The 21241-nt window shown below is 40.6% G+C and overlaps 1 protein-coding gene across 4 annotated transcripts in view; it reads right to left on the bottom strand.

The window, feature by feature from the left end:
- The window catches only part of acap3b (ArfGAP with coiled-coil, ankyrin repeat and PH domains 3b), a 55525-nt gene that overhangs the window by 4680 nt on the left and 29604 nt on the right, over nucleotides 1-21241 (bottom strand). For 2 of the 4 annotated variants that reach the window (XM_069509971.1, XM_069509976.1), the window contains exons 3-24: nucleotides 19735-19854; nucleotides 19216-19269; nucleotides 14948-15006; nucleotides 14418-14601; nucleotides 14184-14228; nucleotides 13932-14027; nucleotides 13124-13198; nucleotides 11593-11604; nucleotides 6068-6180; nucleotides 5549-5600; nucleotides 5194-5294; nucleotides 4952-5063; nucleotides 4613-4845; nucleotides 3761-3830; nucleotides 3527-3621; nucleotides 3155-3375; nucleotides 2692-2784; nucleotides 2404-2505; nucleotides 1723-1946; nucleotides 1402-1511; nucleotides 875-985; nucleotides 471-532 (exon numbers count right to left, since the gene is read on the bottom strand). In XM_069509971.1, coding sequence (XP_069366072.1) covers nucleotides 471-532; nucleotides 875-985; nucleotides 1402-1511; nucleotides 1723-1946; nucleotides 2404-2505; nucleotides 2692-2784; nucleotides 3155-3375; nucleotides 3527-3621; nucleotides 3761-3830; nucleotides 4613-4845; nucleotides 4952-5063; nucleotides 5194-5294; nucleotides 5549-5600; nucleotides 6068-6180; nucleotides 11593-11604; nucleotides 13124-13198; nucleotides 13932-14027; nucleotides 14184-14228; nucleotides 14418-14601; nucleotides 14948-15006; nucleotides 19216-19269; nucleotides 19735-19854 — 2344 coding nt within the window. The remainder of the gene's footprint in view (nucleotides 1-470; nucleotides 533-874; nucleotides 986-1401; nucleotides 1512-1722; nucleotides 1947-2403; nucleotides 2506-2691; nucleotides 2785-3154; nucleotides 3376-3526; nucleotides 3622-3760; nucleotides 3831-4612; nucleotides 4846-4951; nucleotides 5064-5193; nucleotides 5295-5548; nucleotides 5601-6067; nucleotides 6181-11592; nucleotides 11605-13123; nucleotides 13199-13931; nucleotides 14028-14183; nucleotides 14229-14417; nucleotides 14602-14947; nucleotides 15007-19215; nucleotides 19270-19734; nucleotides 19855-21241) is intronic. The other 2 variants (XM_069509981.1, XM_069509989.1) reach the window with 1 other exon arrangement.

Below are 21241 nucleotides of genomic sequence, written 5' to 3'. Positions count from 1 at the left end.
TATAAGTTAGAGGATAACCCTGTTAATAAAACACCAAAATGTATTTAACTGTGTGTGTGATGGTGCTAGCATAGCTTGGGTGGTGCTGAGTAATGGCAAGCAGAGACACGGCGATGCAGAGAAAGTGGAAGTGGTGGCTGTATTGTCAGTAGAGTTAAAAAGGTCCATCAGGGGTCTCCCTATGACACGACACACCCCCATAATGAGCAAGTGGTACGCTCCTCTCTTCTTCGACGCCCCAGAGAAGTTGCCTGTAAGCCTTCGTCTACATGGTTATTTTCAGTTTCCAATCAGGGGGAACATTTTTGTATGTATATACTATAGTATGTATATATAATGTATACATGTATATAACACGAGCTACACTCCTGGATACAGGAGTAACTAGCACTCCTCTATCGTCAGGCAGATAAACTCCTGGATGCACTTCCTATACTGCTGTTCAGTGGGGCTGCTGCTGGGGTATTGACCTGGTTGACCCAGCGGAGCCTCGGCCTCCCGCATCTCCTCGTTCATCCGCGCTAAACGCAATCTGTTGAAAAGTAGGAAGAGTGGGGAGAGAGGATTGAGAAAGAGAGAAAGGCAAAGAAAAAAGCAGAAATGAGAAATGGGAAGGTGGCAGGCGAGAAAAGAGAGAAATATGAAGGGAGGGAAAGGATGGAGATGTTCAGGTGCCATGACACCATTGCAAATGGGGTGAGGTGGTAAACAGCAGTGACAGAAGACAGATGATAGGAGGAGGGAGGAAAGGAGGGAAAAAAGAGTGAAGGTCATTATCAGCATGAGCTTTCATAGCAGAAAAATAATTGAAACATATTTAACAACATTTAGGTGAAGAAGAAATAGATTTTTGAGAAGAATTCGGATGATTTACAGTGTCACGATGTCTGCGTTGGCAGCCTGCACGGCGATACTCAGGGGGTCATGACCCTGCTCATCCACCTCCGTCTGCGATGCTCCCCTCTTCAGGAAGAGACAAACCTGACTGTGAGCAAAAAGTTAAAGCGAGAGAAGACAGAGGATGATGTCAGATGTTAACACAAGAAATCGCTCTATATTCCAAATGCATTAATAAAGGGAAAGGATGAGAAAACATGTTTATAGGCTGATAAACTGATGGATGATTTCGATTTTTCAAAGCAATGATTTGAGACTGACAAAACTCTCAGATAATATATTTCCTTCAGGAACAGTCTCTAAAAACTTGGCCTTTGCTAGTTTCTGGGGGAAATAATTAATGACTAATACAGTTGGAAATTGAAGCAATCCTCCTCACATCTGAGTAATTCAACTCAACTCACTTTGTGTTTAAAAACCCATAGTTAATGTTCATTTAACGCAGGCTAGCACATGAACTGAGAGATTTGAAGCTTTTCTTTTCCCTTTGCAGGTGTCACTTACCCAGTGTGCCCCAGGTAGGTGGCGTGGTGCAGTGGCCCTCTGCCTCTCATGTCCCTCTGGTTCACATCAGCTCCGTTCTGCAGCAGGAACTCACAAGCTATCAGAGAGCCCTGGCAGAGAGACAGATGGTCAGAGGGTTGTTTATTTTAAGTTATTCGCTTTCAAGTGAGTTAAACATTACTGAGAATGGTTTTAATTTTTAACCCAGACAGATTCCACAATTTGACATCGCAAAAAACAGTAATGGTCAAATAAACGAGAGTAAATTGCTGATTTACAAATTCAAATGCTTTTGTAGGCCAAATAAACTTAGTGTCTTACCCCGATCACGGCCTGTATGAGCGGCGTTTTCCCCTCCTCCTCCTCACTCGCAGCGTGGACGTCAGCACCGTGCGCAAACGCCTCGGCCATGAGCGGCAGGTTGTGCAGACGTGAGGATCGGTAGAGGAGCGCCCCGGGATGTAGCTCCCTTGGATCCTCTGTGTCTGATGATATTTCCTGCTCGATCTCCACCTCGCCACTGGACGACTCCTCCGACTCCTCCTCTGAAGGTCGGTAAAGAAACAGGTAAGAAAAACATATGTTGGTAAGTGTTAGTGAGTGAATGTACCATGTTCCTTTTGAGGGGTTATACCAGTGTTCGTTATGAAGTGTGACTGGGCTCATATAGGTCTCAACAGGAATTCTGTCCAACACACTGATATAAAATAATTATCTTTGATTGATTGATTGATTTGATTGACGCTGCCCCACTAAGTTTCAGGTTTTGGCATCAACATTAATTTTAAGGAAAAGGGTGAAATACAAAACAATTGATAAGTAAATGTAACATCACATCATCACAGGAAGAAATGGAGAACTTCCCCCATTTTTCCAGTTGTGCTCGGTTACTGTGAAACTCTTATTGACTCAAGTACTCTCCTTTTACCATGAATAACTCTTTTGTATTGTTAACAACACGCACAATAATATTCTTGTGCGAACACCCACACAATCACACACCTTCTTCTGTGACACTGTCAACCACTGAGCCAAAAACCAGGATGTCAGTGCTGCCGTCAGTGCTTCCTCCGAGGCCGCTGTCGCTGCTGAGACCTGCAGGGCCAAGCATCGCCAAGCCACGGACACGTTAATCATTACAAAGCACATACTGCACCGCTTATACACACATCATCACAGGTAGGACTGTACAACTAATAGATAATATGTCAGAAATTGCTGACTAACATTCTGCAATAACTCTGTAAGGGATGTGTGTAGACGTGTGTGCTGAGTGATTGGTGAACTTACTGCGAGGACCAGAGCCGGTGTCGAAGTAGGAAAATAGTGAATCCAGTTCATCTGGGCAGAACAGGGAGTCCCGGCGAAACTTTGCTGCTGCCGCTGCCAATAGTCAGAGAAGTTCAGTTTCCACAGTATATCTAAGCAACCTTCTTATCTCTCCAACATCTTCAATGCTATTGACCCAAAGAGCTTCAAATCCACCAAAGTAATCTAATCTTAGGCAAACAACCCTCAGCATCAGTGGCTTCACTGAGAGCATCTAGTTTCTTGAGGTTCAGATCTCGGAAAGACGCACTAACACCACCAGGAAAGTAATACAGGCCCAGCAGAGATCACACTTTCATAGGAAACTGAAGCCAAAACTCCATATATATATATATGAATATATGTATTTGATGGAATATATAATGCTACAGAGGACTTTACACTTATATAGTATATCAAAGTGATGGTGATTAGCTGAACTGACCTGCTGAGAGATTTGCTGCCGAGGCGCTGCCTGGCTCATAGCGATGGTATTTCCTGCGGACCTTATTGGGGGCTCGCACAGAACTGTTGTGTCGCTGGCACTTCTTCACCGTCCAGGGGCGGGACTTCCTCTCGCCAACCACCAAAGCGTCGCTCCCGCTCATTTTCTTCAGAAAGCGTTTCTCCACATATTTGGACTTGATCCAGGCTTCCTTCTCCTGCCTGGAGGGCGATGATCACAAACCCATCACTTTTACACCATTAGAGAGACATCAAGACACTTCTTTTAACTGAACTGACTATAACCAAAGGTATTTACAAGCAGTAGATTTTCTTTTCACTTCTAATGTTCATCATGGAATAAAAAACTGACCTTGAACTGGAGGGTCCAGGTTTTTTAGCCCCCACTTCCTCACAGCGACCCTCATAAATCTGGTTTATTACAGTGTTCCCCAGTTCACACATCAGCTAAATGTGATAGAAGAAGGAACGAAGACACAGGAAAGTCATTTAAAAGAGTTATTTTAGCAATGAACTACCATGCAGAGATCCAACTGTACCAGGGAAAAAAAGCACGGCACAGAGAGAAAAAGCTGGAGAGAAGCACCTTGAGTAACTCTGGCTCCCATGAGTCTAACGTCAGTGAACGCACTTTGGAGCAATGAACACCTAAACTCCTGAAAGACACATGGAGAAGAGGAGAGAAAAGGTTTTATAAAGTGAGTTTTCGTTTACATTTTACTCAAAATTATAGCACATTTTTTCTCTTGCCGCTTCTACTAAAACTGCCAGAAGTGACAGATTTAGTTTTTCTTCTCTCTGAATTCTCTGAAAATCTCTAGACTAAAAAGAGGAGTTTTATTATTCAACATGCATACTAATGGTGACTTTAAATCCAGATGGACGTTTTCCACATCCATATTTCCATTAAAGATTTGTAGTAAAGGTCAATGTGTCTTTTATCTTTACATTGGGGCTTTGATTCATGATTTATGATATCATACATAGTGTAACTGCATCTGATTAAAGCAGCTTATCTGCAAAACTGACTGTGAATTAAATGTGATGCTTTAATACAGAAACGAAACAAGCAGCAACAGGATGAATGTCACTTCTGCAGAGAGTGTTGTGTGTGAGGAGGAAGCTTCAGCCAAAAGAAGTCTCTCAATCAAAACAATAACTAAATCCTTAGTTTGATGACATTGTTACACAGTACAGGATCATGGGAGTCATTGTCTTCACCACTATTGCCAATGAAAATCTACCTGACGCGACTGGGTGATGGATAATCTTGATCCATTATGAAAAGGAAAAAGAAGACAACTGGCTAACAGTGTGCTTTTCCTTTGTCTCATCATTTTTAGACATTTCAATGAAGAGTCCAATTGATAAGTTAAAATATGATCTTAAATATTGTTGTCGCCCTCTTCAAACAAACCCTGTCTCAGTGCAGTTATACCTGTGGATCCCTGAGCACTCGATGCACAGCAGCACTCCCAGGTTGATGGAGGCCCAGCACGGAGCTGTCTGGCTACAGTCGCAGCACAGCTCGTTGCCTGGCAGGCTCTGCACCCTCTGGAGGAGGCTCTCTCCCCCACCCCTCACTCCTTTATCGCCCCTCTCCCCCCTTTCTCTGGGTTCGCTGGCAGAGTCGATACTGCTGGTGGAGGGTGAGGCTGTCCGGTCCAAACGCTGCAGAAAAAAGGGGCAGACAGGTCAGCGGCAGACAATTTCATTTGAAGGAAAATTGGTCATGAAAAGCAATGTGTGATGTGAATGTTTCTGCATGTGTTCATACCTCAATGTAGTAATTGTCAGCAATGTCTTTGTAAGCAGAGGCTATGCTGGCCTGGACGGCCTGAATCCAGGCCTGTCGCAGCTTCTCGGACTCAGCTTGCAGCATACAGCTCCTACAAAATAAAAAACCAGTTATAAAAATATCATAACTGTCTAATGTTAGAAATCTACATGTTAGCTGCGTAGTTCATTAAGAATGACAATAGACAGTAATGTAACACACACACACACACACACACTTACTTGGTGGGAGAAACCACCTCAAAGCAGAACCTCCTCTCGTTATCCTCACAGGGTTTGACAGAACACAACCTCAGGTCCTCCACCACCACTGTCAGAGAGTCCTGTCATTAGCAGAGAGGAGTGTCACTCACAACAAGGTAGATCTATTTACTGCAAGGTTGCACTGGAACAGATTAATGTCCGGAAGTGAAGGATGAGTCAGTGCACGGCTCCTTCCTTCTCTGTCAATATGCAAATTATTAATAACTACATGAAAACTGCCATTGAGCTTGATTTGACATAATTTTAGCGACAAAATTAATTATTGCATAAAAACACACAAATTGTAGGAAAATGTACAGAAATCTAACTTTACCTTGAGTTTCTTTTGATAGACCAGTTGACTGTTTTGTATAGAAAACCATCGCCTGCAAGGAGGAGAGGGTGTGACATTAGTTTCTGTATAAAAGACAAACAATCAAATGTCTACTTGTCAAAAACACTGTTCATCACAGTGGTCATTAATGAATATACAGATAAATGTTCTGTATGTGAACTGAAGACCAAACTTTGCACAGGCCCTTTTCCTTTGGGCTCAAAGAAACAGAACACATACTGTATTTAACATATACTGTTTATTTAAAGTTGACTCTTTGTTTACCAATTCCAAAAAATACTTTAACGTAGAAATTAATTGTGTTAAGTAAAAGTTAACAAGTTATACTATAACATTTTTTTATTTCGAGTGTAGTTAAGTAAAGGTTAATTATCAAAAACCTTTTCGTGAGAATTTCTGACTTCTGATTGTTGCAACTCTATGTTTACCCATTTTTTTTGTCTGCCGTTTTCACAGTAACGTTATTTGCTTTGTTCTTCCATGTTTCTTGTCTTTTACCTATTCCAGGTCTTGAAAGCATTGCTGGCCCTCTTGAAGAGGTAGCCCTCCATGACAACACCATTGGGAGCATCCACATTAAATTCCAACTTAGGGTCATCATAGGAAAAGTCCTGTAAGGAAAATACAAACACACATAAATGTGAATATCTCCACTTTTTGCTCTTATTGTCAGGGAGTGATTAATTGTCTATCATCAACGTGATATAAAGGCCACATCTCCGTGGTCTAGTTCCTGTAGACAGTAGACCCTTTCTGCGTAAAGATCAGGTCAAAAGATACTGATGAGTGACTAAAGTCTGCTGAAACTTATCAAGAGGAACCTGAGATATCATCTTATCAGAAGCACATGTGCAGACTCTCCTGACGTCTTCCTCTGTTGTGACTTCACACCTTTTCTCTAAGTTTCTTAAAAGTGTCTCTGTTCCTCCACAAACATCAGTCTGTGTCCTCTCTTCACTGACCATCTGTTCTTTAGTTTACCTTCAAAGATCACATCAAATCTGAGCCTCTCTAACCTGTCTCTACCTCTCAGCTGACACCTCACCGGCTTTGTCCAACCCTGAACTTCCTGAGATACATGCCACCTGCCCAGCGAGGTGAATAAAACAGGCGTACTGATTTACATGAGAGTCAATGGTGAGGTTGGGTTTCAGTATTGTTAAGGAGGCCTTTGGTTTGGGGTAAGGAAATACCAGGGATATGGTAAGCTGCTGGCATTTAGAGAAGACAACACGCACGCATACAAACTTGTCTCTCTATAGTTGAGAGGACACTCATTGACATAATACATTCCCTAGCCCCTTTCCCTAACTTGAACAATTCAGGGGTTTTTTCAGAAATTATTTTCACACCAATGTCATCAAGTATACTCAGCATCCTTATTAAATATAACTAAAACTCTCAAATCAAATTGATCGTTTTGGCAGCTTAATGCAGATCAGTGTGGAATTACATTCAGAGCAACATGTGGTATTGGGTTATTAGAAATGTAAATTGGCATATTTCACAGCCCGTGTGTGATTTCTGCTGGTTTGTGTGAAAACATTCAGGCTATGTGAGATATGGGTTAGACATGGTATTAACAATACAGTCCGTCCGCTGGCTACTGAGTCATTCATAGCTTGAGGTGATTCCAGCAGGAACCAAAAGAGACACTTGTATACGAGAAGAAGAGAGAAGTACAAAAAGAGAAGACTTTGCCAATCTCCGGCAGAGTAAGCACATAATAGTGTCAAGCACATTTTTCCCAATGTAACTATTGTATTTATTTTGTAGTTAATGTGAACTACACACTAGAAGTTGGCAATAAAACAATATCTACCTCAATATAATTTTCATCAAAGGTTCAATATCTATGCCTATGCAGAGATGAGGAGGTATAACACATTTTCAGTGTCATGAAAACTGACTCCTGACTAGAGAAAACCATTAACAGAGGAAACACGTTTCTCACCAGTGTGTGGTCCAGTCTGCCAAATATCTTCATCTTCACCACACTGAGATCCAACAACATTTCCAATTCAACAGTAACAGAATAAATAACTAAATGATAAATAAATAAACTAATGCATTACATCACACACACATGCATCTCACACCAGTGCAGATGAGAGACTGTCAGCAGGCTCGTGCCGTTCCTTCACTCTACGCCACCTGCCTGCACACTGCTCCTGCTCCAGGGACACATGTGTCGTGAGCCCTCATTACCATACAGCTGTCACAGAGTGTGCTCATGACCCTCTGACCCCCCCACGGCTGCCAGAGATCAAGCATTTTCACTTTACACCCACCCCCTCCCTCCATTCTCCATCCCACACCGGGATTTAAGGCTCTCCTCTAACCCCCGCAGCTATATTCTCCAACCCTGGGTTTAGTGCACACTTCTGCAGGAGTCAGCTCTCCATCTGTCTGTGGCTCTCAACACTATTCCTGCTTAATCAAGCTGACATTATTGCTCCCCAAACACCAGCAGAGCTCCTGCTTCCCACCTTAAATCAGACGGCAGAGTGGAAGAATGCAGCGCACCAAGAGTCCAAAAGGCACAGGAGGCAGCACAACAGCCTTTATCATACGGACACTGTGCTTCAGAATTTACTATCCTTAGATAGACCATGTCAAAATATGTTGGTTTAGTGACATGGTCAGTCTTGACATGAAAACACTGACGAAAAACAGTGATTGAAAGCGATCAAACGTTTCAATCAGGTTTCCAGTTATATATGTCAAAAGTAAGTTTACACATGGTCAACACTAGAAAGAAAAGTGTTTGACAAGAGGACATATCTGCTGAGTAAATAAGAAAACTACAAAGTAATAAAAAGGAGGGAAAAAATAAATGTAAGTGAAATCTATTTAATTAAAAATAAAATGAAAATAAAGTAGAACTAAATTGACGTATTGCATCATCATCAGAAATATCACTGTTACAAAGACTTCATTACTTTTGTAGAAGAATCTATCATTCAGTTTAAATGTACATTTTACTCAAACAGAACTGAATCAAACAGAAACCACCCCTACAGACATATCACACAGAAAACAACTTGATTTAGTGTTGTTCAAGGAATCAGGTGGATTTTGAACAAATGTAGATGTGGTGAGTTTTGAATAATGGTTTCTCGTACTTGGTTGTTGCACAACGTCATGCTGTAGCTGTAGGTATCCTGACAAACTAAACTGAACCCTAAGTTAAAAACTTTTCACCACATTCTCCTTCTGATACTTTCCTAGTTCTCCCCATGTTTTTGTCTCTTTCGGTCTCTGTGTGCCGCCAAAAGCTGCAACAGTTGGAGGAGGAGACCACTGGAGGTGACAATCCCCCTGAGAGCCACAATGAAGTACTGCACACAAACACCGCTGTGAAAGAGTGCAGAGAGGAGACAGGGGGAGTGTGTGATCTGTGGTGTGTGACAGGGCTGTATAGAGCTGCATGGGTGGGGGGGGGGGGGGGGGCAAAAACAGTGAAAGTGTAGGGGTGAAGTCTGGAGCAACACAAGCAGGAGAAGGAGAAGAGGAGTGAGAGATTGTGAACGTACAGTGATCATCTGTTCAAAATAATCTCTCAGTGATGAAGACATTATTGCTTTGGTTCCATCACGACCATGGAAGTGAAGTTGAAATTTCAGGCATTTCAACCTGCCTGTTATTTTCTGTACTGATGCATCTCACACCATTTTAAGATTACTTACAAGATTCATTATAAGATAAATACATTTCTTAATGAAAAAATGTTACCAGTATCTTGTACTGTCTCTGTTCTGGTATCCATCTCCTCCCACTGAAATGTAACCCACTCCACATCAAATTTATCCTGAACTGTACTTTTATAATGAAGAAATCTTATTTTCTTCTGAGCATGACTCCATTTACTTGATGGTATATTAATAAAGAATGTATTCTATCAATAATTCACAAACTCTGAAGTCTCAGTTCTTACTTCTTGCACAAACACATTTGCATACAGAGGGGGTCTAAAATAAGAAGTCTTTGATCGCAGGAGAATATCAGAAACGGCTCAGGGCAACATCTCCTGAATGTCTTGATGTGGTTTGGCTTTTTTTTGTCTTCAGACTTCAGAAATGTCTTTTTACAGATGCAAAATCAAAGACAAGTGTAATAAGAGACAGAAGAAAACATTTCTATCTGACTCAAAGCAGCTTACATATTTTCTTTTGTGTCATCACCACTTGGCTTCATCCAACCATCTAATCTGAGTGTTGAGGTTTCACATGATCACATCAATAAAGTTCTGTGAAAAAGGCTTTTACTCATAAGCCCAGTGTTGTGTAAGTGGTTTTTTTTATACAAAGAACAGAGGCAAAAACTTTAAACAGTGATGTTGAAACAACTATTTGCAAAATTGTGGTGCAGTGATTAACATTGTCGCCTTACAGCAAGATAGTTCTCTTTAAATGTTCTCCCTGTGTCTGTGTGAGTTTTCTCTGGGTACCCCAGCTTCATCACAATGTCCTAAGACATGCAGATTTGGGTAAGGGTTATTGAAGACTCTAAATTGACCATGGGTGCAATACACCGGCGACCTGTCCAGGGTGCACCCCTTCTCTTTTCCAATGTCAGCTGGGATTGGCTCCAGCCCCCCCATGGCCCTCTAAAGGAGAAGCAGTATAGATAACAGATAGATGAATAAATGAAACTAAAGTGATTTTTATAGGAAGTAGAGTTTTTGACTCATAACTATAAGGAGCACTGTCACATGAAGCTCATTTCTCCACTTAGTAGCCACACTGCTAAATTTAGAAAAGTCACGTTATCAAGTGAGCAGGGATAAACAGATTGAATTCTTTAAATCTGGAGCATTTATTCGGTGATGAGTGAGGTTAAACTGAGAAGTGACTGTAGAAACAAATTCTCTCTTTCTCTATATTTCTATTATCCTTCATGCTCCCTGTCTGGATCTTAAACTTGTCTCTCTCTTTATTAGTCCTCTGCTCTTTGTCTTTTTGCTCTATCACTTCACTGGCAAGGTTCGGAGAAGGAAATGGGTTGATGCTGCAGCATCATGCAGTGGGATATCTGAATTTAGAAAGTCAATGGCTTAATTTAACTGGTAAACACTGTCTAAACACAAGAAAAACCCATCATGACTAATATTTTTAAGCTTCTACTTAGACAATTATATTTTTGTAACAGGGTTACTGATGTGCTGATACATCCTCAGGGTTACATTTTGAGATGAAATAAACTGGAACAGCACAAAAAAAACAGGAAGAGAGAGAGAAGGAGAAAGTGCATGTGTGTTTACGTGCATGATGTGCTAATTAACCAACACACACAAGCAGGTAAGCAAGTTCACTGGAAACAAAGCTACCAGGAAAGATAAGCATTTGACTGACAGCATCCTGGAATGCTTTCAGACGGATTAAGACACACACGCAAACAAACAAGTAAGACGAAGTAAAGTATGACGGGATCACTATTCATGCAGAAACACACACACTACTGCTCCAAACAGGCTATAGATTCCTGTCACAGAAAGCATGTGAAGGCCACACTTTCCCAAAATGTCCCTACTCTGTTGGTTGTAGGCTAAAACTGGTCCTCACAAAGAGAGCTGTACAAGAACACACACACACACACACACACACACACACACACACACACACACACACACAGAGGGACCTAGGCATCTGCCAGACCACTTTTTATGGGGTACCACTTTAAATGCAAGCATTGAGATGTGGAAACGTTACTCTAATCATATGCACTCAGATAACTTTCTCATGAAAGATAAAACTCTGTGATGTGGCTCTTTGGTTGAAATATTTACAGAGGAAAAAGAGAAGTATCTGAAGTATCCTCTTTCAAATAAATTCTGCCAATGCAAAATCAAGGACATTTGTAAATGTAAATGAAGTTGTAAAGCCCTCTGCCAGATTCATACTGGGCCATCATAAAAACATTGTAATATGATGACATTTTGGATTATACTGTTTCTAAGTAACTTGGAAGCTGTGGATACAATTAACTGGTGCAGAAAAAAATTTAAAAAAACATAGACTCACCTGCATCAGAGTCTGGAGGTGAAAGAATGTGGTTGGGCAAGAATGCAAGAGAGAGAGAGAGAGAGAGAGAGATGTTATCAATAAGAAAACAACACGTGAACAGATACTTTCATTAACCCTGAAGACTCCAGTTACTTTGGTCATTTTGAATGCTTTTGATATTGTCTTTATATGACGCTTGCCTATATATGACCAAACAATTCATATGACACTTTGACATAGTACATCAATATAGAGTTTTATGGAAAATGGAGAGCGATTCCGCTGTCCTGATATTGGTCGGGAGATCGTTCCACCACTGAGGTGCCAAAACAGAGAAGAGTCGCGACTTCGTTGAGCGGGCTTTGTTTGCTCTCAGCGATGGGGATACCAGCATATCCAGAACGCTGCAGCGCGCCTCGTTTACAATCTTCCCAAATTCTCCCATGTGACCCCCCTCCTCCGTGACCTCCACTGGCTTCTTGTTGGGGCCCGCATTCGATTCAAGACGATGGTGCTGGCCTTCAAGGCCGTCAATGGAACTGCACCCGTCTATCTCCAAACACTGGTCAGACCACATGCCCCAGTGAGAGCACTTCGCTCTCCATCTTCCGCAAAAGACATTAGGCATTAGGTCGAACACAAAGCCGAGCAACGTGTCTGGCAGGATGCCTCCACTGGGCATCTCGATCGATCAGAGGGAGAGGCACAGACAGGCAGATAAACAGACAGGTTTTCTGGCATCTCCTGAGGTAACAGATGGATCATTTATGTGCATCTGTGCCCGAGGTTTTAAACAAATTATTTTATTCAGCCGAGTGACTAAAATAAATACATCCAACCGTCTCTGTGTGAAACATTTTAGTTTAAAATCTTAATTTTAGCAAGGAAAAACAAAATATTCAGCATTCACACACTTGTTCTAATTATTTTGGGGGGGTTCTTTTTGTTTCCTCATTGATTTCAAAAAACAAAGAAAGAGAGAGAAAGAGTCACTAACTAGATAATATCAAAAATAATTCAAAGCTGCAGTGGGAAGCTGTCTTCAGATTGTTTGATGACGACATTAGATACGTTTTTGTTGTTTTGAGACACATTTTACTTCCAGAGAGACGGATAAAATCTTCTGTTACCACACTGATTTCACTGAGATTCTTAAACTGAGTTAGGAGGAAGCTGTCCAGCTGATTGAAAAGTGTTGGGTGGAGAGAAATTAGACTCAAAATGGACACAAGTCATTAATCAGATTCATAAAAGGCTTAACATTATTGAAACATATATAGTTTAAAACCTAAGGTTTCATACAGTAATAGCTGCGTGCTTTAGTTTGTGAGGATATTCCCCTGAAGTGCCTCCATGAATTTAGGGACCTGAGTAAAGTTTTTAAATGATATAAACTGTACATCTCAGTCCTGAGGGGACATTTCTCTGTATTCTGCTGCTTATCTTCAATAGAGCTGAATTTTGATTTAATTGCTGAACTATTTTCTTCTGAATAGGGGAAGAAAAGAGGAGGAGAAGAGGATGAGAAGAAGTTGTGTTGTTGTCTCACTCTCTGCTGAATGAGGGCGTGTTTGTGCTCCAACTCCCGCTTCTCCACGGCCGAGTCGATGACCAGCTGATCCAGCTGCACAGAGCAAAGAACGGTTACTGAGACTACCACGGAGTTACTGAGACAGCACACTCTCACACACAGATACATCTGCTCACCATCGTAAACTCCATGTTATGCACAAGGGACATGCTAAAGCAACATAACACCTGAGAGCAATTTTTACATTGTGTTGCTGTAACATTGGATTACTTAAACATTTTCAACCAAAAATGTTCTTTTCTATTTACTTATCATTCATTTACTGGAATGAAAAACATTGTAATTCAGATCACATTCATTTTATAGTTTTACTTAGAATTGGTATATTTTTGTTCTTTTCTCTGTTTTGTTTTATTGCATTGAGTATGATCTGGCTCTTCTAGGATTTGCTAACTTTGCACTTATATTTTATGTTGTAAAACTCTTGATACTGCTGCTTTTGTACAGCGCTACAGAAATAAAGTTCATTCTTATTTTTATTTTATAATTGATTGTGTTTGTGTTATTGTACTTAAGTTGCACTTAAAGTAAAATAACTCACAATTCCAGTAAAGGTTGCAAAATCAGATTTAGTAATAGACGAAAACAAGCATATAGCACAACAGTTAAATTAATGAATTTTCTTCAGGAGCTGCTGTCCACACAGGAAGCTGACCAAATACACTAACAGCAGTAGAAGCACAGTAAGAGTAATCTAGTGCACAAATTCTGTATTTTCTTGTTTTGTGCCTTCATGGCACTCTTTTTTTGGGTTGTTTGATTTTACCTGTACAGCCAGTTTTTTCATGTAAGGGTCAATCTCATCTAAGATGTTGAAGCCTTGTTGGAACAGGGTGTACTGGGCTCTCATGAAGGACAACATCTGCAGCAGACACAGGGAGGAAACACTTGAATACAGCTGTGTGCATAACCCTGCACCACATCACACAGCATCAGGATACATATATTTAACACACAGAACATATATAATAATGCACAGATGCTATTGTGATATTAAAGGGACAAATAGGTCACTCACTGCATCCAGGATTTCAAACTTCTTCTTGGCCTGAAGAACATTAATCTGTAAAAAGTGGAAAATCAGAATGTGGATTGTATTAAGTTTGTATTTTTCAGACCAACAGGAGGATTATATGTGGTTAGTCTCTTTTTTAATCTACAATCTCAAGTATTTGGCTTTAGTGTCATCTACTGGACAACCCTGGTAGCACAGCTTAATGTCAAGCCTATACGCAGTACGTGTGTTTTTCACCTGCAGTACATAGTCCAGCGCCAGGTGCCTGAAGGCTTTGCGGCTGAGGATGAGGGCCTGTGTGGCCTCCTCTGCCTCGTGGACCTTGTTCCTGGGTGCCTGGGCGTTCTTCACCTGGGCCATCTCCATGTCCTCACGCACCCGGTCAAACTGCTTCTTTGTGTCCTTGAATTTACGCACATCCCTGATTAAAGATAAAAGAGACAGTTTACATTCAGGAATATTCATGACCATGGACATGTAAACAACATTGTTTTATGAATTCGTCCTTGGCCCATGTTCCATCCTTCCACCAAGTTCCTGTGGAAATTCATTCAGTAGTTTTTGTGTAATCAAATACACAACTGGACATTGGTGAAAACAACCTTTTTGGCGGAGGTAACGCATGGCTAGTCCTCATAAGAGCTGTTGAGCATAAGATGTCTATTTTCATCAGAGCACCTCTAAAGAAAGGCTGCACGCTTGAACATGCATCACAGCAGGAAGAAGCAACCATTAACCTTTGCTATTAATTGTGATGAAGTACTCACTCTTTAATGAAGGTGTGAAGCTGCTGTTTGATGGACCTCTGGGCCTGGTCAAACAGAATCTGTGGACAGAGATGGCGAGAGAGTTGGACACGTGAACACATTATTACAAGAGCAGGGTAGTTAAACAAATGATGGGAGCTGAGAACAATTGAATTAATCTTCAAATCTGAAGTGGCCACATCTCACCACAAGATGGCAACATGAGGCCTTGCACTCAGAGCAACCGATGAGGCCAGAGGCAGAGGAGGGGAAGAGGAAGAGGGATAAGAACAGACACACGTGCACACACTGAGCTGCTGCCTCAACACATTTTTAGCCTCACAGACGTCTTTTCCTTTTTAACTATGGGTTTCTCACTCCTTCTTCTTCTTCTTCTCCTTTACTACAGTACTCCGCTTCATCGTCCTCCTCCACTTCTCTGTGTTTTCCATCCGTTTCTTGAGCATAGTAAGAACAGCAGCTTCAGTCTCCATCTACACATTTGAGTTTTCGTCCATTACTACATTTCTGATCACACGAAATAAAATGGCTGCTGTTGAACAGAACGTCCTTCTTTATAAGGGAACGTGCACGTCTTCCTGATTTACCCACGTGCACTGATACACACACAAACAACAATCAGCCTGTGGATTAACCTTTCTATAGCAATCCCTCGTTTATAAACATACACATTGAGGATTAGCCCTCAGGCTTAGTCTATATTTATATATGTGTGTGTGTGTAAGCCTCCACCCATATGACGTCCCTGCAGAGCCTGATGACGTCACAGGCTGGTTCTTGTTTGGGTGGGTACTATAGGTTTTCTCAGATCCAGTCTGATTAGCTCATTGTGGGAATATAGAACACTATGTCCTGCTCCCCACTGACTGAAGAACTTTTAAAATGGTGGATATCAAGTGGTCAGTTCGGTGTCAAACACTTCAGGGTCATTCCGTGTCAAATCATCAAACCTTTGTTTGGCATGTCACAGATTTTAATGAAATTTGTCATTCCGATTTGGTCACATGAGAAACCAACAGAACAGAAATGACATGCGTCTGGGATCCAAATTAAGGGAGATATACTGTAGGCTAAGCAAGTTTGAACTATTTGGGGAGAGTACTTTAATATAGGTCACAAAGAAATGGTTCTCGTATCATTTTGTTATCCTCAATATAACAATAACTGCATTATGAGTGATTATAACCAAAACATGTCTTTCACTGCTCACACTAATTTTCAAATACATTCATAAGATGTTTAGTGTATAGGTACATATGGACTACACTTCAGCCAGCTGGATGCATTCAAAAAAAGAAAATATTTCTATGTGAATTCCAAAATCTTTATGAAGAATACAGTTGCATAGATATTTCAATAAACAGTTTCTCCCCGCAACCCCAAAAGGATAAGCGGTATAGATAATGGATGGATGGATAGTTACTTGGTTTTAATTATTTAAAGGAAGTTTTTAATGCAGCTGATATATTATTACTATATTAAAAAATAAAAATGAGATGAAAACAGTCCCATTAATGAAAGCATTTAGGTATTTGCAAATTCGGTGGACAGATATCTCTCCACTCATGGAGTTTGCTTCTGTAATTGAGTTGATTATACAGTATCTCAATATGCCAAATGAGTCACGGGACTGTGGCTCTTTTGTGCTGTTTAGAAATGAAGGTTTGGTACTTTCCAGAGTGGTGTAACATATCTGCCAGTTCCACAGAACAGAAGTAAATCCCATAAAAAAAAATCTAAATCACTTCCACCAGACAGACTTTGTGTGCACATGTGCACTAATCCAAATGTTCCACCCGAACTTGCTCTGGATTACAGTGTCCTGGGCATGACCCAACAAACATCCTCATGTTTACTCTCCCAACACTCTTAAGATCATGATGCCTTGATGTTAAAATGTCCTACATAACATGAGAGATCAAAAATAGCAAAACAGCATGGTTGATTTTACAAGATGAGTTGCACCATAGATAAATGAAGAAGCTGCAACCTCACACAAATCTGTGCAGTGTAATTTTAACCTGCTCAGATTCATGGAAGGACTATGTGTGTTAGTAAACATGTTTAGCTATCATGTGATGCTAGGGAGATTCTCTCTCCTGTCTGAATGCCGTCTTTTGTTCCTGAAGAGAGCAGAGAAGGTGCAGAAACAGGCATCAGTGGGTGGTCGAACAAATACAGATTTCCTTTCACTGTCTCTCCCTCCCCTCTCCTATCTGTGTCGCTCCATTCCTACTGTCTGCCAGACAAGCTATTAGAGTAATTCCTGGGTGTTAGAGTGGAGGAGTGGGACGCCTGCGGTGAATGGTGAGAGAGGGGGATACGGTGGATAGAGGGAGAGACGATGGAGGAGAAGAGGAAAAGAAACAGGTGGTAACAATAAACAATGTGAAAAATGGCCTGAATGGCAGAAACCAAACACAAGAGAAATTTTCAGGACACATTTTGGATATAGAGAGATAACAGAGAGCTATTATAGAAAAAGCGAGAGAGAGAGGAGAGGATTGTATTAGATTGATGCAGCTGATGGATCCTATCTACAGTTTTGATTTGATTTAAAAAAAACTCTGGGTGGAATGAAATGAAAAAATATGGGAAAAGAACAGGACAGATTAGAGAGAAAGAAAAGAGGAATGAGGAGGATTTCATTTTTTATTGTAGAAAATGTTTTGCTTGAAGCTCATTTCATCCAACTGGTTGATTTATACTGAGAAAACTGATTAAATATCCTTCAACCACTTCATTTTCATTATTTGTGATCAAAACATTGATCAAACTTCAAAAGCAGGAAACAAGAGACTTCTATCCAAGGCTCAGATCGCCGAGGGAAAACATTTGCAACATTTATTGCAAGTGATAGAGTTAATCAGGGTGACAAATCAGAATTAATGAAACAATGCTGTGAAATGAAAAAAACAGCAAAAAGGGAAAAGGTCTCTGATGAGGTCAGAGTACAACACAGCAGTCTGCTGGACACCAACACCAGCATTCTAACAGAAAGATGAGGCAGTTTCAAACAACTAGTTTTTTAGCCACTGTTGCAACAACAAGGCTCTTTGGATTATAATATCAATCACTCCACTCAGGCATCTCAGCTACTGTTAAATGGATTAGTGTTGTAACTAAGAATTAGTTCAGGAAGGATAGACGTATCCCTTCTAACCAGCTTAAATATCAGAGGGTCACTTTTCATTTCAAACACGCAAGTGTTCATTGAGATATTTGAGATAAAGAGTTAACACAACTTCACTTGCTATGAGATCAGAACGATGCGATGCAGCAAAAATGGTTAAACTGATTAACTACTTAGGAATGAGGTTGTATCCCTAAAGGCAGACTTGAGATATGATCTTCCAGAGGCAGAAGAAATGTTTGGTGGGGCCACTTTGACCTTTGACCACCCAAATCTAATCAGTTCATCCTTGAAAGTTGCGAAAGTTGAGAATGTTTGTACCAAATGTGAAAAAATTCCATCAACGAGATATTGTATTCACAAGAATGGGACAGACAGATGGACATGAATACATAACTCAAACGTTTTTCCTTAAGCTACAGTTTATTATCTGCTATGTCCTGCAACCGAATCTTGAAATGTATCCATTTCCCCCTCCTCCAGAAGACATCTAATCTCCTGCTCACTTTCCCTCTCTCTCCTATTTTCTCCTTTCTCTCCTGTTACAAATCCTTACTTCACCTCTTTGCTGGCAGATGTTTTTGTTTACACACATAATCATGGGCAGACATGGACATGCTATTGTCTTGTCAGCATAAAACAGTGCAGTTTAAGTGTCTGACACATGTAACTTCAATATTGATGACTTCCACATATTGATCTGTTTAAATGCAGATTTGCCTTCGAGCTTTTCAAACCTGTAGCAGCGTCTCAGCAGATTCATGGAGTGGAAAATTTCATAATCACACTTAGTCATAAGGAAAATTCACTCATGTGAATAAAACCTGTGAGTGTGTGTTCATGTATGTGTGTGTGAGTGTTCATGCATTACACACATCTGGTGAAGCATGTGGTTTGAATCAGACACACTGGCCAGCAAGTACAGATTCACCGTTACAAACTGTGGTCACAGTTAGAGTCAGTGTGTGCATGTGTGTGTGTTTTGTAACACTGGGCACAGGAGGGACTGGATGTCTGAAAGATGTTAACATGCCAAGAGGACCTCGGAGTGTACGAACAATGCTCTACCTCAGTGTGAGTGTGTGTGTGTGTGTGTGTGTGTGTGTGTGTGTGTGTGTGCATGTGTAAAACTCACCATGTGGTAGTTGACGATCTCCTGGAGGCTTTCCCCACACTTTTCAAGGCATTCCTGCAATGTTGACACACACGTGCTCAAAAATATGTCTGTATACTTAAAAAAATATGAAACAATTTAAAGATTCAATTGTAATTGTAGTGGACACACTAATGTCTCATCTGCTGAATCTTTAAACTTCCTGGATGACGCTCACTCTGACAGAAAATCTAGTCCAAATGTTTTCGTAAAAGAAAACCATGAAGCAGGTTTCAGATCGCACTGCTCCCAGCCATGTAAACTAGCAGTGTAAACATCTCCTGTCTGCATGTGGTCACATCTCTAGTGTTTAAAAAAGCTGAGGGACTCCGTGTCTGGACAATACTGTTTATACTGCGTTACTGCTGTTATTCCAGTGGGGAATCACTGGAATGTACTGGAAGAGATAGATGAGAAAAGATGTTGATAAGTTGACCACTAAACATTCCTCTGTGGATGCACAGATTCCAGCGCAGCTGAGGTTTTGTCACTTCCACTCACCGATATCGTCTCCTCTTTCTTGCACTGCTGCGACAGGTCCTTGATGCCGTTGACAAAGAGCTTGTTGGCGCTGACGTAGGCCCTGCCCGCCTCGATCATCCCACTGCACAGCTTCACCAGCTAGGACAGAAACATAGAAATCATCCCTTTAAATAAGACTGTCTATTTTAGTTTGACACAGTGTGATGCAGGATATTAATAGCCACAGTGATTACATAAATCGAGCTTAAAAGAATTGTCACAGTCACAATCTACAAAGACACTCAAATTTAGAAGCATCGAGGCCGGCACAGTCAGGACTGATGCGGGTGTGACCAAAAACGTTCTGTTGGATCAATAAAGAGTTCAATACAAGTGAAATTATGCAAAAATATGCAAATAGAATACAAGGCACACAGTCATTAAATGTTCTGTATGTACAGAATATAGACTGTGTTTGTGTGGTCCTGTACTTATATTTAAAGCATAGACCCTACAGAGTGAGGACATTTTTGGAAGCTGAGGACATTTTGGATGGTACTCACTTTTCCAATGGACTGTTTGAGGGTTAAGACTTGATTTTAGGGTTATAATTAGGTTTAGGCTAAGGGTTAGGGGTAGGGCTTTAGTTTGGATGACTAAGGTTAGGGTAAGGGGCTAGGGAAATTATGTCAATGAATGTCTTCACTAAAATAGAAGTACAAAGTGTCCATGCCTGCAACTCTTACAATTTTGACAACTAACCTCAGAAATATCCAAAATGACTCCCTTCTTCCTTGTCTTTCAACTGTGCATCATATTTTATAATACCCAATATTTAATTTCACAGTAACAGCAGTTCTACATCACTGCCAATTCTAGAGTCAAAATGATGGATGAGACACACATAGTGAAGTACCACGATGAGTGATTATGAGTTTAAAACAAAGTTGTGGGTATTATTTGTGAACTGTAGTAGTTCCCCGAGTGGGTTCCAGAGGTCCACTAGTTAAAAATGCATATTTATACATAAATATATATATAAAACAGAGTCATGTCAATTTTCTCGTATTTCAAGAGGTCCAGAACCAAACCAGTCCTTAAATATAGCAACTAAGAGAGCACGTGAATGAAAACTAATCGCTACATGATGTAATGTGTTTATTGCAGAAAAAATAATTAATAGTTTAATTAAAAAATTATAAAATATTGGACCACTGCTGTAGTGCAAACATTTCACACTGATATTTCAGGCAGTCAAATATAATTGAATAGAGTAATTGGAGATTAGTAGTTGGCACAAGGGGAGCAATTTCAGACACAGAAAGCAGAAGCCTAATTGTAAACGTGTAAATCACCAGGAAAGTTCACAGCACTGGTATGTTCTCTTTTAAACATTCAAACACACGGCGACCACATTAACTGGCAACCGCTACACTTTCCCACTTTATGGGAAATATGATAAGCTTCAGGGTGGTACACTGTCATTACCACTATCCTGACGCAGCTGTGTATACTGCTGAACCAGAACATATATATGTGTGTGTGT

The sequence above is a fragment of the Paralichthys olivaceus genome, chromosome 2 (assembly GCF_024713975.1).
Source record: "Paralichthys olivaceus isolate ysfri-2021 chromosome 2, ASM2471397v2, whole genome shotgun sequence".
Lineage (NCBI taxonomy): Eukaryota > Metazoa > Chordata > Actinopteri > Pleuronectiformes > Paralichthyidae > Paralichthys > Paralichthys olivaceus.
The sequence above is the reverse complement of the archived record's forward strand: the minus strand, read 5'-3'. Positions and strand labels throughout refer to the sequence as shown.